The 15087-nt window shown below is 45.2% G+C and overlaps 1 protein-coding gene across 2 annotated transcripts in view; it reads left to right on the forward strand.

Moving 5' to 3' along the window:
- Positions 1-15087, forward strand: part of LOC137424800 (sodium-coupled neutral amino acid transporter 3) — a 141657-nt gene that overhangs the window by 21784 nt on the left and 104786 nt on the right. The window contains exons 1-4 of one of the 2 annotated variants that reach the window (XM_078775964.1): positions 259-319; positions 5185-5400; positions 5622-5700; positions 5879-5994. In XM_078775964.1, the coding sequence (XP_078632090.1) occupies positions 5300-5400; positions 5622-5700; positions 5879-5994 (296 nt within the window). In that variant the 5' untranslated portion in view covers positions 259-319; positions 5185-5299. Of the gene's footprint in view, positions 1-258; positions 320-5184; positions 5401-5621; positions 5701-5878; positions 5995-15087 lie in introns of those variants that run through there. The other variant, XM_068112644.2, reaches the window with a different exon arrangement.

Genomic DNA, 15087 nt, shown 5'->3' on the forward strand with positions numbered 1-15087 from the left:
CATTTTGATCAATGCATGTACCTTCAATGCAATGAAAGGGACACAAAGCACTGATGCAAGTCTCCAAAACAAAATAGTCATACATGAGCCAAGTTTGAGTTTACTGATTAAATCCATATCATGTAGTCGTTTCTTCTGTCTATCCATTGTGAGACGCCAAACTGAATGACCTCGTCTGGACCCCGCCCCCATCGTCACACTTTGGCCCCTCCCTTGAAAATACCCTCTTATATACATGTAGTGTGCCATGCATGAATTACATGCGGACTCGGTCATTGGTTGAGCTGTGTGGATTTCCTAAAGAATCTGAACTCCATCGGTAACATTTAATCCCATTTCATTCATTTTATGACACTTTTGTGTTTTACTGTTTTACTTTTACTTTAAAAAAAACAAAAAAACATTTTATGACGCTTTTGTGTTTTACTCGTCATCATTATCATGTTGCATTTGATGTTTTTTCATAAATCTGTCAGTTCAGAAATGCCTTATTTCATTTTTTATTTTTTTTTAATTAAAAGGATTTATGAAATCTGAAGGTTTCAAATCTGACGTTATAGTCAGGTTCACTATGTTTTTTCGTTCAAAATTTTGGTAGATTAGCAAAACTATACATATTTGGAATACTCAGAGCATGAGGAATCCAAAAATTAATGTTTACATTTGCGTAGACACCTTTGCGAAAATGACACTCAGGACAGTGATGAAGATCTGTAAAAGCATATTCCTGAACGGTATAGACCTCGTAGATCCTGTGTATAGGACTTATAGTTCAATCTGATACTACCTATAACTTCCTATAGCAACCTATAACTTCAAAGGACTTGCAATATCATGTATTATGTAATACAGTTATATCACAAATATAAAGACAATGGTTTTCAATTACCTTTGTTTGTTGCTTTTCTATAATCCTGAGCACTATTTTGAGGCCTTTATTGGATTCCTTGACCCAGAAAACATAGGATTAGCATATTTAATTAAGTTTCTAGGTTGACTAGAAGCCGAGATCGCGCAAAACATGTATTTTATGGCGGCCATTTTCAAAATCCAAAATGGCGGCCATGCAGGTGTCTGTGCAAATGCCAACATTGATTTTTTGGATTCTCCATGCTCTGAAGATTCCAAAAATGTACAGGTTTGCTAATCCCAAAATTTTGAACGAAATTATATTTGTTAACATAGTGAACCTGACTATTATGATTTAATTTTTTTTTAACATAGTACAAATATTTACAGTTGAGATAGTGTATGATTGTTATTAATTTTTTTGTACAGTATTGTGTTTTTTTTTATCAGTACCGTGAGAAAAAAAAATTAACACTTTTCAGTTTCGGAGAATTCTTTTTGACAGGAAAAACAAAGGCTCACTCAAGGTGTGAGAGGAATTCGCAAGCGCTAATTCAGTGGCACTGGAATGAGGTTGATAATGTCCCGGAATAGGACTAGTTTGGCAATATTGCATTGACAATAAGGTCGCGAGAAGAGAAGCCACGAGGGATTTAGATAGGCATTTGGGCTGACATGGTTTGTGTTTATTTTTTGAGGATGTGCCCTATCCACCCATCTCATCATTGGCTGGCATTAGGGGTGTGAGTGATAAAAGGGATGGAATGATTCATTTAACAAAACTTCAAACATGGGCTGATAGGGTTCAATATATTGTGACAATGTTGCCTTTTTATCTATATTGTGTTTATCTCCACTCTTTCTGTTTTCTGTCACTGTTTACAGAGTTTGCAGAACGTTTCCCTCGATCTGTCGCTTTTCTCTCTTCTACTCTTTTTCACCTTATTACACCTTTTTCTCTCATCACCTCTGCTCCTGTCCGTTTGAGGTTGTGTTGAAGGAGGTCGTGTTTTCTCCCCTGTCCGTTTGTTACTTGGCCTAAATTTTTTATTTTTTTTATTTTTTTTAATTTTAGCAAGTGTGTTGATCACTCCGGTTTGTGTGTGTGTTTGTGTGTGTGTCTGTGTGTGTCTGTGTGTTTGTTTGTCTGTCCGCTCACTTTTACATGCCTACAGGTCACAATTTGAAACAGATCTTCACAAAACTTCACCAAACGGTAGAGTTCGTGGTCCGACAAAATCCTGTATATTTTTGAGATCAAAAGGTCAAAAGGTCAACATAGGCCAAAGGTCAACCACTTTTTCTCATTCCTAAAATCCTCAATTTTAATCGGATTGACTTGAAATTTGAATAGGATTTACACATCGGCTTCCTGAATTCAACCACTAACTATTTTTGAGATCAGCGTCGGCCAAAAGGTCAACATAGGCCAAAGGTCAACCACTTTTTCTCATTCCTAAAATCCTCAATTTTAATCGGATTGACTTGAAATTTGAATAGGATTTACACATCGGCTTCCTGAATTCAACCACTAACTATTTTTGAGATCAGCGTCGGCCAAAAGGTCAACATAGGCCAAAGGTCAACCACTTTTTTCACATTTCTAAAGTCCTCAATTTTCATCCGATTGATTTGAAATTTGAATAGGATATACATATCGGCGAACTGAATTCAACCACCAACATTTTTTGAGATCAGCTTTGGCCAAAAGGTCAACATAGGCCAAAGGTCAACCCCTTTTTTTGAATTTCTAAAATCCTCAATTTTCATCCGATTGACCTGAAATTTAAAAAGGATTTACATATCGGCTAACTGAATTCAACCACCAACAATTTTTGAGATCAGTGTAGGCCAAAATATCAACATAGGCCAAAGGTCAACAACAATTTCAAATCTCTAAAATCCTTAATTTTCATCCGATTCACTTGAAATTTGAATGGGATTTACATATCAGCGAACTGAATTCAACCACCAACTATTTTGGGATCAGCTTAGGCCAAAGGGTCAACATAGGCCAAAGGTCAACAACAATTTCAAATTTCTAAAATCCTAAATTTTCATCCGATTGACTTGAAATTTGAATGGGATTTACATATCAGCTTACTGAATTCAACCACCAACTATTTTTGAGATCAACATAGGCCAAAAGGTCAACATAGGCCAACGGTCAACCACTTTTTTCAAATTTTTAAATCCTCAATTTTCATCCGATTGACTTGAAATTTGAATAGGATTTTCATGTCAGCAAACTGAATTCAACCATCAAATATTTCTAAGATCAACATCGGTCATAAGGTCAACATAGGCCAAAAGTCAAACACTTTTTGGGATTCCTAAAATCCTCAATTTTCATCCGATTGGCTTGAGCTTTTGAAAAGGATTTTCATATCAGCTTACTGAAACCAACCACCAACTATTTTTGAGTTTAACATAGGCCAAAAGGTCAACATAGGCAGAATTTCTAAAATTGTCAATTTTCATCCGATTAACTTAAACTTTGAAGATGATTTGCATATCAGGTCACTGAATTCAACCACTAATTACTTTTTGAGGTCAAAAGGATGCTCCACTGAGTGCCATGCTACTTTGTTCTGTTTTGTCAAGTGTCACTCTATGAGTGATTTTTCATCTTTCTGTTTGTTTGTTTGTCTGTGTGCGAGCAGAATATCCCAAAAGGTTGTGGACAGATTTGGACAAAATTTGGTGGACAGGTTGTAGGTATGACAAGGACGAAATGATTAGATTTTGATGAAGATCCGGATCTGGATCTGAGATTTAAAATAGTGATTCTTCACCATTGAGAGATAGGGTCAAACACCATATATAGCACGATATCCCAAAAAGGTTGTGGACGGATTTGGATTGAACTTGATGGGCATGTTGGGTGTCTGATAAGGACGTATTGATTCGATTTTGGTGAAGATCCAAATCCGTATACGAGATGTTTTTAATTATCCTGCACTCGTGAAGCAAAAAAGCAGGGTTATGCATTTGGTTTCGTACGTACGGGTGGCATGCATGAGTACGTGTCTGCATTAAAAAAAAAATTCTCTGCAACCATTAGTCCACTTGACACGAAATTTTCACCATAGGAGCGCCTCCACCTGTAGAAACTTTTATTCAGAATTATGACGTCATAGGTCACGTGGTACGGACACCATCTGGGAAAAACGTTGCACCTCTATATCTCCGAAACCGCTCAATGGAAAAAATTTAAACATGGCTCATTGTCAAGTGCTCCCCAATGGGAATAAGATATATGTTAATGATGATGTCATTGTTGCCTTTATTATGACGTTATAATTCAATAAGTAACACTTGATCCGGTCATTATGAATTTATTTTCTCTGCAACCGCTTGTCTGATGGATACAGGTTTTGACCATAGGAGTGCTTCCTCCTGTAGAATATTTTAATGATAATTATGATGTCATAGGTCATGTGGTGCAAGTGCCATCTTGGAAAAATCGAAAAACGTTGCACCTCTATATCTCCAAAATCACTCCATGGAAAAAGTGAAACGTGGCTCATTGTAACGAACTCCGCATGGGGAATAACATGCATTAATGATGATATCATCAGTACTTTAATTATGACATCATAATTTGACAGGGACAACACAGTCTGATCAGTTTGAAATTTCTTGAGCGTGATCTCCACAACAATTATATTAGAGAATATAAATTCATGATGTCATCACTCATGTGGTCTGGCAGCCATATTGGATCAAAGAAAAAAACCCTTCAAAAACAGAAGAGTTGGCTCACACTAAGTTGACTGCGCAGGGTAAGTATCCCACAAATACCATCTAGTTTTTACGGTGATTCTTCACTATTGAGACGTAGGGCCGAAAAGCGATATATAGCATGATATTTCAAAAGGTTGTCGACGAGTTATGAAAAAAACCTGGTGGATGAGTTGGTTTGGTGACGATAACAAGCCGATTCGATTTTTGTTCAGGTCCGAATCCAGATCCAGTCTACAGTGGGATATAAAACGTAAACTGTTCAGCCTTGCGGAGGGAGCGAGTGCCATTCCAGTGTTATTTTTAAGAGTTAAGATTGAGTTATGTTGTGATTTTTTTGTTCCAGGTTTTATCGCTATTCTGTTGAGCATATTTTGAGCAGTTTTAAAGTGTTCCTGTCCTATGTGTGAATGTTCTCAATATAATGTTCATGTACCTTGCGTTTTGCTGAATAATCACTGTTTGTTTTGTTCTTCATTTTTACTTGGAGACCTTTTCCTCTCTCCTTCTCTCCTCTCTGTCTCTCTTTCTCTCCTTTCACATTCCTCCATTAATTTATTCTTTTTAATCCTTCTCGCTTTTATTGCACAGGCATTACCTCCGGTGGTACATCTTTGCTGTTGTGACGGTGAGAGTGCATTAACAAAGAGAAGAACAGTAAAAACTGACAAAGGGGCCACACTACCAGAGGTGGGGAAGTGCAGTCATGCCGAAGGAGCCAGTGGAACTGAAAATGGTGACATTAGTTTCTGAGGGTACCAGGACGCTTGGTACTTTCAGCGAGAGTCACAAGATTGGACTGGACAGGTAACGTGGAGAACAGGGATTCAAGGGGGGGTGGGGGGGGGGAGTGGATGAAGGGTTGGAAAATAGCATGTTGGAAAACAGGAGGGAAGAATGAAAAGTGGGTCCTATGGTAGAACGTGCTGATAAAATGAATCGGCCACCAAAATATTTTTTGAGAAATTGACTTGAGGGGGAAGAAATGTATTATTACATTAATGAGATAATCAGAACCTTGTCTTCAGGGTAAATGGTGATGTAGAAGAAAGGGAAAAGTTTCTTCCCGATGGAACCTCATCTGCCTTGGATTCTCCTTTCACCGATGTAAGTATTTATACCTTCCTTTCTATCCAATTATACTCCTTGCTGATTATACCTTGTTCTTCCCTCGTGGAATTCCTTACTTCCCCACCGACGTTTCCTTTTTCTTTTTTTTTTTTTGTAATATGATGGAAAGAATAATATACGTAAATGTAACAATGACTGAACATTTCTTCCACAGCATGAAGGGAAAATTTCTTTTGGAATGTCAGTCTTCAATCTCGCTAATGCCATCATGGGGAGTGGCATATTGGGCTTGGCGTACGCCATGGCTAATACTGGAATCATCCTCTTTGTGTGAGTTCTGCATCTCTACTTCTCTTCCCAAGAGCTTCAGTTTTTGGTTCATTTATAATTTGAGCATAACACTACGTGGCAGGTGGAAACGGGCGTACCACATTTCTACGTGATAAAAAGAAGGTTGAATTTTGAGAGGGTGGGTTGGGGTTACCTAGTTATATAATGGATATAACTGGTCATTGAAGGACAAAGTATTGTTACAGACGTGGCTTGGATGTTATTTACCGAGCGGTTTTATGGTATGACCACGTCTGCACAAGTTACCCGATTGTGCCCGAACGTTGACTAGTCGCGCGATGCTGGCTCAATAAGAAAAAGAAGACACCCGGCTGGATTACAATAACACAATACGACACCAGGGGTTCAGTTCTCAAGACCTCCGGAGGAGGTTATATTAAGGCGGAAGGTTAGATTACAACTACAAGAGGGACAGCATAGAAAGACAAGCACTTAGACACAATCTTATATTATTCCCAACAGACGACAGGTAAACAGGACAACGGCTGACTCACACGGGGATTGATGCAAAGGACAGGCGGGTAGCGATGGCTCCAGGTGCACCTGGGCTCAGGGCAGAATCGACCCGGTTCGGTCCGGTCCAAAGATGCGGGGAGGTATCGTCGCGCTGGGGGTGGCGGTGGCTTCCTCTGCTCTCCGTAGTTCAGGCGCATCTGACGTCACATCCGGCGCGGGGCCGCGTATATCCGGCGGGGAGTGACACGCCCTCGGCTCGTTAGCTCCGCCTCGTGGAATCGGCACGTTGCTTCTCATTGGGTGCGTGCGGGGGGTTTACCAGGCTCCGCCCTTGACGAGGAGCTGACAAGGAGCCCCTTCGTGGTAACCCCGTGGAGCGCATGGTCTGGAGCTAATCGAGCCGGTGGGAGGACGCATCCTCCCCCGCTCCGCCGCCATCTCCTCTGTTGTTGTTGTAATTGTTGGGGAAGAAGATGGAAGGAGGTATGGGAAAGGTCCTAAACTCACTACTGATGCCATATAATCACATTCTGGTGCAACGAAGAGTCATAATTAATGGAAACGAGGCCTTAACTGACATAGATTAAGAATAACTAGGAAGATGTCCGAAAGTTGTCTACGTGTGGTGCGGTGGACCTGGGCACGACATTTAATGGGGGAAGAAGGGGAAGGTCGGCTCTACTGATTGTTATTTACATGCAATGGGACTAGGGAATGGGGGATTGGGGAAAGTTGGGGAGTATTGGAGAAAATAGGGGAATATTTACAAGCGGATATGGAGGCCAAATTCCATATTCGCAACATTGCACCCTTCTCTACCCTCGGGGCGTCCCGACCCGATAAATTTTTACCTACTTTAGTGTGGCACGCAATGTAGTTCCCTCTACTATTAACTCTACCCTGAGTGCGACAGTTTTACAGATATTCACAAATGAGTAAATATGTCCCCCTGCGACGTTGCACCCTTCTCCTCACAGAAACACACCCACAGGATAACCGAATCCGGAAAGAATTCTCAAACTAAACATACAGCCGGTAGGGAGCATTATTTACAAGATTACGCTGATATCTACACTACGATCCAGGACCTGTTTTTGGAGGAACACATGCAGATGTTATGCATAGAGAGAGCGCGCTTGCCAGCATCGATACACCAACCCACGAGTGCTCTGTGGCCGACGGCCTTTAATAACGTGCAGAGCACCCTTTCCCAGCATCAAAAGCACCACCCCACCACCAATCGGTGCAGTCACCATTGTTCATTGGAATAAAAATAAATTCGACAACCCCTAACCCTGCAGGTGTCTCTTGCTCTTCTTGTGGTGCACTTGGTGTTAACTAAAAGTGGTTCACCTGTATGGCATAGGTGCCACGTTGACCCATAGGTCCATCCCCGGGTGGTGCTTGGCCGCAAACGAACTGCGGTCCATTGTGGGTGGCCACAAACATTGCGGTCCATATGGTGTATCGATCCCGGCAGCAAACAGCGAAAGTGCAGGCCCACAACTGCGCAGCCAGCACCTCTCTCTCCTCTCTCTCTACCCCAAAGCCAGATCCTCGGAGGTGGGAGACAAAAGAAGCAGACAAGTGAGTAAGGTGGTAAGGGCGCAAAAGTGCACGCAATGTAAGGTGATGCACACTGGGGGCACATGGGAACCAGGTGAGACAGGTACGTTCCTATCGTACGCCCCCCCCCACCAGGTAACCTACATGGCCCCTCCCTTACCCCTTACTGTATCCACACAACACAACACTACCCATAAACATCTACTTTACAAATCAACAAACATCCCTACTGTCTTCCCCGTTCCTCCCATATACCAAATTCGTCTTCTCTCCCTCCTAACCAATCAAATTTGCCATTTTCAACTCTCATCAAAATTTGCCATCTCCAACTCAACATCATAATTTGCCATCACCAATTCATCATCAGTCCCTCCTAGGGAGGGAGAGATGGAATCACTCCAATGTCTCATCCACGTCGTGATGCGTCTCACAAATCCACACAGCGATTCATCTCCTGCAACAAAACAAAGAAAACACAGGTGTGGAGTCATCATCATCACCACAGGTAAGTGGCTGCGTATGGTGCGACAGGTTCTTCAATCCGAACTATTTCCTAAATGACTTTAACAACTTTACACTACCCGGGGTCTTTCTCCGGCCAAACCATTGGCCCCCTTACACTATGGGTTCTAAAAACCAATTCCCATTGGCCCGACTGTGGTGCGCTTCAATTTGGGGTCTCACTCCCCCGATTCATCTCCCGGTGCCCTCGCACAATTTCTGGGCTGCGGCGTGTACCTCTCCCAGTGGGTCTACCCACCTGCACACCTCCACCACTGCAGTTGCCTCCGAGCTTACCTGCTCCTTGCCCTAACCTAACTACCTGGGGAAGGCCCTCTGGCACTCTCCCCACTCGGTGCCCTCTCTGGCACTGGGCTGCCCGATCCACACCCGGGATCCTCAGGCACCCACTCACAACTACCGGCTCCCAGAGCCCACCTGCGGCCTCACCTGGCCGACATCCTCACAGTGGTGGAGTGCCCAACCAACTACACACACTAACAGGCTACACGCCCAGCCATTTCCACAACACTAATGCACCCATTCACAACACCATTCTGCAACCGCACCACAAATGCCAATATCCAACCACAATTTACCTGCACCCTCTACCTAACACTTACACTACCCGCCCCGGGTGCTCGTGAAAGGGGTCCACTCTTCCCCCATCCACACCTTCGCACCATGCACACCACTCCGTACCACTCACTCCAACTCTCTCCACACACCTGTACCTGCACACCTGTGCTCTCGCACCTGGTGCCCCCTGCACCCTTCTCTCCCCAAGCGCATTCGCGCTGATCCACACACTCACTACTCATACACTGCTCCACACACCTGTCCAGTTGCACACCTGTGCAATCACACCTGTTCAATTCTCACACACACGGCATCATCTCAGCTAACTACTCCCTTCTGCAACTTGCGCTTCCCAGTCGTCCCTTTAAACTATTGCGCTCCCACGTCATTATAATCCACACTAATCTACCTGCGTCCCCACTTCAGGTATCAGTCACTACCTAACCTTATCGTCACCTAATGTCATCTTCGCTAGATCCCTATCAATATAACCTAACCCACCCGGGCTAGTTTTCACTGCCATACACCCCATAAGCTATTGCTCCTTTGCCCCCCCATGGGAAGGATGGTGGATTTGCCATCCCACCACATCGGGGGTCTCTCACTACCAATTTTGCACATCTAATTTCAACAAATTAAAAATTTGCCAATCACTGCCCATCATCTGCCAATCACTACTGCCAATCCCTTGCCAATCATCAAATTTTGTTTTTCTCTAATTTTGGGTCCAAAACACTAACCTCATCACCCAGTCTACTCACTACTGCCTCTCGGTGCGCCAATTCCTGTCCAAAGCCCGGCTTCGTAAAGCCAAGCAATGGATGCTGGTTGTTTTGTGCCAGCGGCTGGATGCGTCCGGCACTCGGTGCAGGGACGGGGGCTTACCCGGGCCGAGATCCCACGCATCACCTCGGCGTGGAGCCATCCAATGTCCCGATCTCGACCTGCCGGAATGCCTCAACAAAAAGTGGTCGCCATGACGACCCTTTCTATCGGGCTGCCAGCTCCGCCTAGTGGAGCCTGGACGCGGCCGTTCAAAGCGAGGCCCGGCACGCACCGAGGGCCTGCTTCGGCTAAAAGTCGCTCTAACCTCTAACCCGTGTAACGTCGATGCTTCACCTGCATGCTTACACCCCGCAGCCCGTTCCTTGCTCACACATCCAGCCGTGCCCATGCTCCTCGTACCCTTCCTTACACACCCAGGTACCCTCATTCCACTCACAGCCTTGGTCACACACCTGACCACCGAACACTTTGGCACACATTCGTTGGTCGCACACCTCACCAATACACCGCTTCGCGCCCCCCCCTCTGTCACCTCCTCTGTGACAATCACAGGTGTGCCCTCATTCGCACACCCAACCACGTGCCTCACCACCAACTCCAGCGTGCATTCCCACTCACGCTCTACCATTCCAGGTGTGCATCCTTCCATCCCAGGTGTACATCCTCGCTCACCTGTCACAACTAACTCACGCTCCATGTCACTCTCACTACTTTCACCTCCATTCCTGACAGCGCACTCACCCTTACTCTTGACAGCACACTCTTTCCCCATGCACCTGTCCGTCACACACCTTTCTCGCGCACACTCTCCCGTTACACCCTCTGTAACACTCACCACAGGTGGACACTCTTCCTTACTTCTGACAGCGCACTCTTTCCTCATGCACCTGTCCGTCACACACCTTTCTCGCGCACACTCCTGCGCACACTCTCCCGTCACACCCTCTGTAACACTTACCACACCGCGCTTCCATGTGCTCCCTCGCACACGCGCTACGACCGACTCACTCTCGCCAGCACCCTCACTACTCCTTGGCACGCACTTTTTCCTCACACACCCCAGAGTCGGACTTTCTCGCACACCTCCTCTTTCGCACACCAGACCTGTCGCACACTTCACCAACGGCCTCTCACGAACACCCGGGTCCATCTCGACCCCCAAGCTCCTTAAATCCCCTGGCGCATCATACGCACGACCATATTGGTCACCACTTACACCGGGTCCTCTTCCTCTTCGCTTCTCCTCCATCACCTGCGAATCCCTCATCCGCTTAATGAGCACATCACGATCCAAACACAGACTTTGGACCAATTCTTTTATCTCCTCTTTTATCTCTTTCTTATCCCCTCTCCGTCGCTTCTTAATTTCGCTCATCCCTTCTTCCACTTCTTCTAATTTGTGCTTCACCTCTTTTATTCCCCGGTACGTCTCCTCAAGCTCATCCTCCAAGGCTACCTTGACCGTTTCCATGTGCGTCCTCACCTGCCGGTCCTTCGTCTCCATTACCTCTATCACCTCGTCCAACCTCGTTGTCAGTCCCTCACGTACCATCTGACATTCCCTCTTCGTCGCTATCAAGTCGTCTTTTAGTTCTTTCTGTGTCACTTTTAACCCTCCTAATACCGCAGTGTTCCTTTGAACCTGCTCCGTTAGTTCTTTTTGTCCCTCCGTCAGCTGTTCCACCTCCTGCGTCAGGACCTCTATGCCCCCTTGCAATTTTACAGTCCCCTTTCTCACCTCCTTCTCCATGCGCTCCTTACAGTGCCTCACCTCCTCGCGCACTCCTCCGACCTCCTCACTCACTCCTCTTCTGATCTCCTCTCCCATCACTTGCATCTCCTGCCCAGATGCCACCCTCATCTGCTCCATTTCCTCCCTGTGAGCATCCAGTTTGGTTTTTACCCCCATTCTGACCCCCTCTATCTGCTGCCCCATTTGGTTAACTTCCCTTTCCGCTTGGTCCCTCATGTCCCTCAATTTGCCTTCCATACTGTTTTCTAACCCCTCTAACCCTTTTTGCATCCCTTCCATTTGATTCTCTTGAGCGGCCATTCTGTTTTCTACCCCCGTTAACCCATGTTTTACTTCTTTTATCCCATTGTCTAACCCCTCTAATTTCTTGTCTAATCCCTCTATTCTACTCCCTAACCCCCCGATCTGCGCCCCCATGTCCTCCCTCAATTTCTCGCTATTGGACCCCATTTGGCCCTCCAATCGCTCACTATTCTTTTCCATAAGGGCCGTCATTTGTATAAAAAAAAGTTCCAATCTTCCCAGCGGCGCTACTTCGGTCGCGGGCACGGTGACCAGCGAGGCGCCTTTTTGCGCGCCCGCTACTTCGTGCGTGACGGCGCTATTTTGCGAACCTGCCGCCCTCACTGCTTCGCTCTCCTCTTGTCCCTCAATTTGGTCCTGGATCGACCCTACCTCACTCTCCTTTACCGGACCCCAGCTGTCTTGACCCGCCATAGCGCGACTTTCAAAATTCGGTTTTTTATTTTATTTTCGTAAAACAAATTCAAATTTCGCCGTTATAATTTCGCGCGGGAAACGCGCTCCGAATCGATTCTACTTGTTACCAATTTGGGCCTAATAAATTTAGTCCCGGGTTCGAATTCCACTCCTCGACACCAATTGTTACAGACGTGGCTTGGATGTTATTTACCGAGCGGTTTTATGGTATGACCACGTCTGCACAAGTTACCCGATTGTGCCCGAACGTTGACTAGTCGCGCGATGCTGGCTCAATAAGAAAAAGAAGACACCCGGCTGGATTACAATAACACAATACGACACCAGGGGTTCAGTTCTCAAGACCTCCGGAGGAGGTTATATTAAGGCGGAAGGTTAGATTACAACTACAAGAGGGACAGCATAGAAAGACAAGCACTTAGACACAATCTTATATTATTCCCAACAGACGACAGGTAAACAGGACAACGGCTGACTCACACGGGGATTGATGCAAAGGACAGGCGGGTAGCGATGGCTCCAGGTGCACCTGGGCTCAGGGCAGAATCGACCCGGTTCGGTCCGGTCCAAAGATGCGGGGAGGTATCGTCGCGCTGGGGGTGGCGGTGGCTTCCTCTGCTCTCCGTAGTTCAGGCGCATCTGACGTCACATCCGGCGCGGGGCCGCGTATATCCGGCGGGGAGTGACACGCCCTCGGCTCGTTAGCTCCGCCTCGTGGAATCGGCACGTTGCTTCTCATTGGGTGCGTGCGGGGGGTTTACCAGGCTCCGCCCTTGACGAGGAGCTGACAAGGAGCCCCTTCGTGGTAACCCCGTGGAGCGCATGGTCTGGAGCTAATCGAGCCGGTGGGAGGACGCATCCTCCCCCGCTCCGCCGCCATCTCCTCTGTTGTTGTTGTAATTGTTGGGGAAGAAGATGGAAGGAGGTATGGGAAAGGTCCTAAACTCACTACTGATGCCATATAATCACATTCTGGTGCAACGAAGAGTCATAATTAATGGAAACGAGGCCTTAACTGACATAGATTAAGAATAACTAGGAAGATGTCCGAAAGTTGTCTACGTGTGGTGCGGTGGACCTGGGCACGACATTTAATGGGGGAAGAAGGGGAAGGTCGGCTCTACTGATTGTTATTTACATGCAATGGGACTAGGGAATGGGGGATTGGGGAAAGTTGGGGAGTATTGGAGAAAATAGGGGAATATTTACAAGCGGATATGGAGGCCAAATTCCATATTCGCAACAGTATGTATGCCAGATTACGAATATTGCTTGTCGTGCTTCGAACTTTTTAAATTTAACATGGGAGCCAAATCAGATTTTTGTGTCGGTTGTCCACATTGCTCCACAAGCCAATGCAACAACAGCAAGTGAACACCTCGCTTGCAGTGTGCTTGGTATTCAGGCCTTATGATGTTGGTAAATTTTAGTCGGTGGGATTGGACACCGTGTTCCCAACATTTGATCACCATGTGCAGCAACATACTCGGAATGACACAACGCTTGATTTATGTTACTCCAACAGTCCCCATGTGTAGTCATTGAAGGCTTGTCCTCAGCTTGTAAAACTTTGACCACAAATAACATTCTTTTGCTTCCATCTTGTAAGCAAAAACTGCAAAGCGGTTACTAAGGGACAGCATGTTTGGAGCACGGATACGACCGAGGAGCTGCAGACTCGTCTGAGCCGGTGGATGTGAGGGTGACAGATATCTCTGAATGCACGTTCTGTGTTGATTCTGTCATCCCTTACAAAGTTGTTAAAACATATCCGACCAACAAGCCGTGGATTACCACGGAGCTGAAGGACTTACTTCAGCAAAAGAGAGAAGCCTTTTTAGATGGAGATAGATCACAAGTGAAAGTTATTTAGAAAGAAATAGTTGCGCAAGTTACAAAGTCTAGGGCAGATTATAAACGAAAGTTAGAACAGAATTATTCTGCGAGTAATTATTTGCAACAGAACGGAAACAATTTGCATGCTGCTTGGCAGGAAATGCAGACTCTCATTGGATTCAAGGACAAATCAATGAAGCTTTCAGGTTGTACTAAAGACGTCGTTGATGATCTGAACGATTGATATTCCTCAGAAATAACCTCGTAGTGAGTTTCGGTGTCTGGCTGTACGTACATACGTCCGTTAACAATTTAACAATTGGTAAAATCTTGGTAAAACCCGCCATCTTGGTAAAACCAAAAAACTTTGCACCTCTATATCTCCGAAAGTGCTGAATAGAAAAAAGTGAGACATGGCTCATTGTAAAGAACTCTCCCTGGGGAATAAAATATGTTAATGATGATGTCATAGGTGCCTCCATTATGACGTCATAATTCGACAAGTACAAAACTTCATCCGATCAAGATGAAATTTCTTGAGCATCATCAAGGAATAAATTAGTTTAGAAATCAAATAATGATGATGACGTCATCGGTCACGTGGTTTGGCCGCCATATTTGTTTTAACACAAAAGCCTTAAAAACCACGGAAAATACATCCTGGCGAGGGTTTGCAATCTCTGATTGCTCTTTTTCTTGTTTTTCTTGTAGATTTGCTGTTCATGATTTCAAACTTGAGAATGATTTATATTGTTGAAATGTTAAAGGAAACGATTCATTATTCGGATGAGAGTCTTGTCGTGAATGTGGATGAGGTTCGTCATGTATTTGCTCAGGTTAAGGTCAGCAAGGACACTGGCCCAGATGGTATTTCT

This window comes from Myxine glutinosa, chromosome 4, assembly GCF_964187855.1.
Source record: "Myxine glutinosa chromosome 4, kmMyxGlut1.1, whole genome shotgun sequence".
Lineage (NCBI taxonomy): Eukaryota > Metazoa > Chordata > Myxini > Myxiniformes > Myxinidae > Myxine > Myxine glutinosa.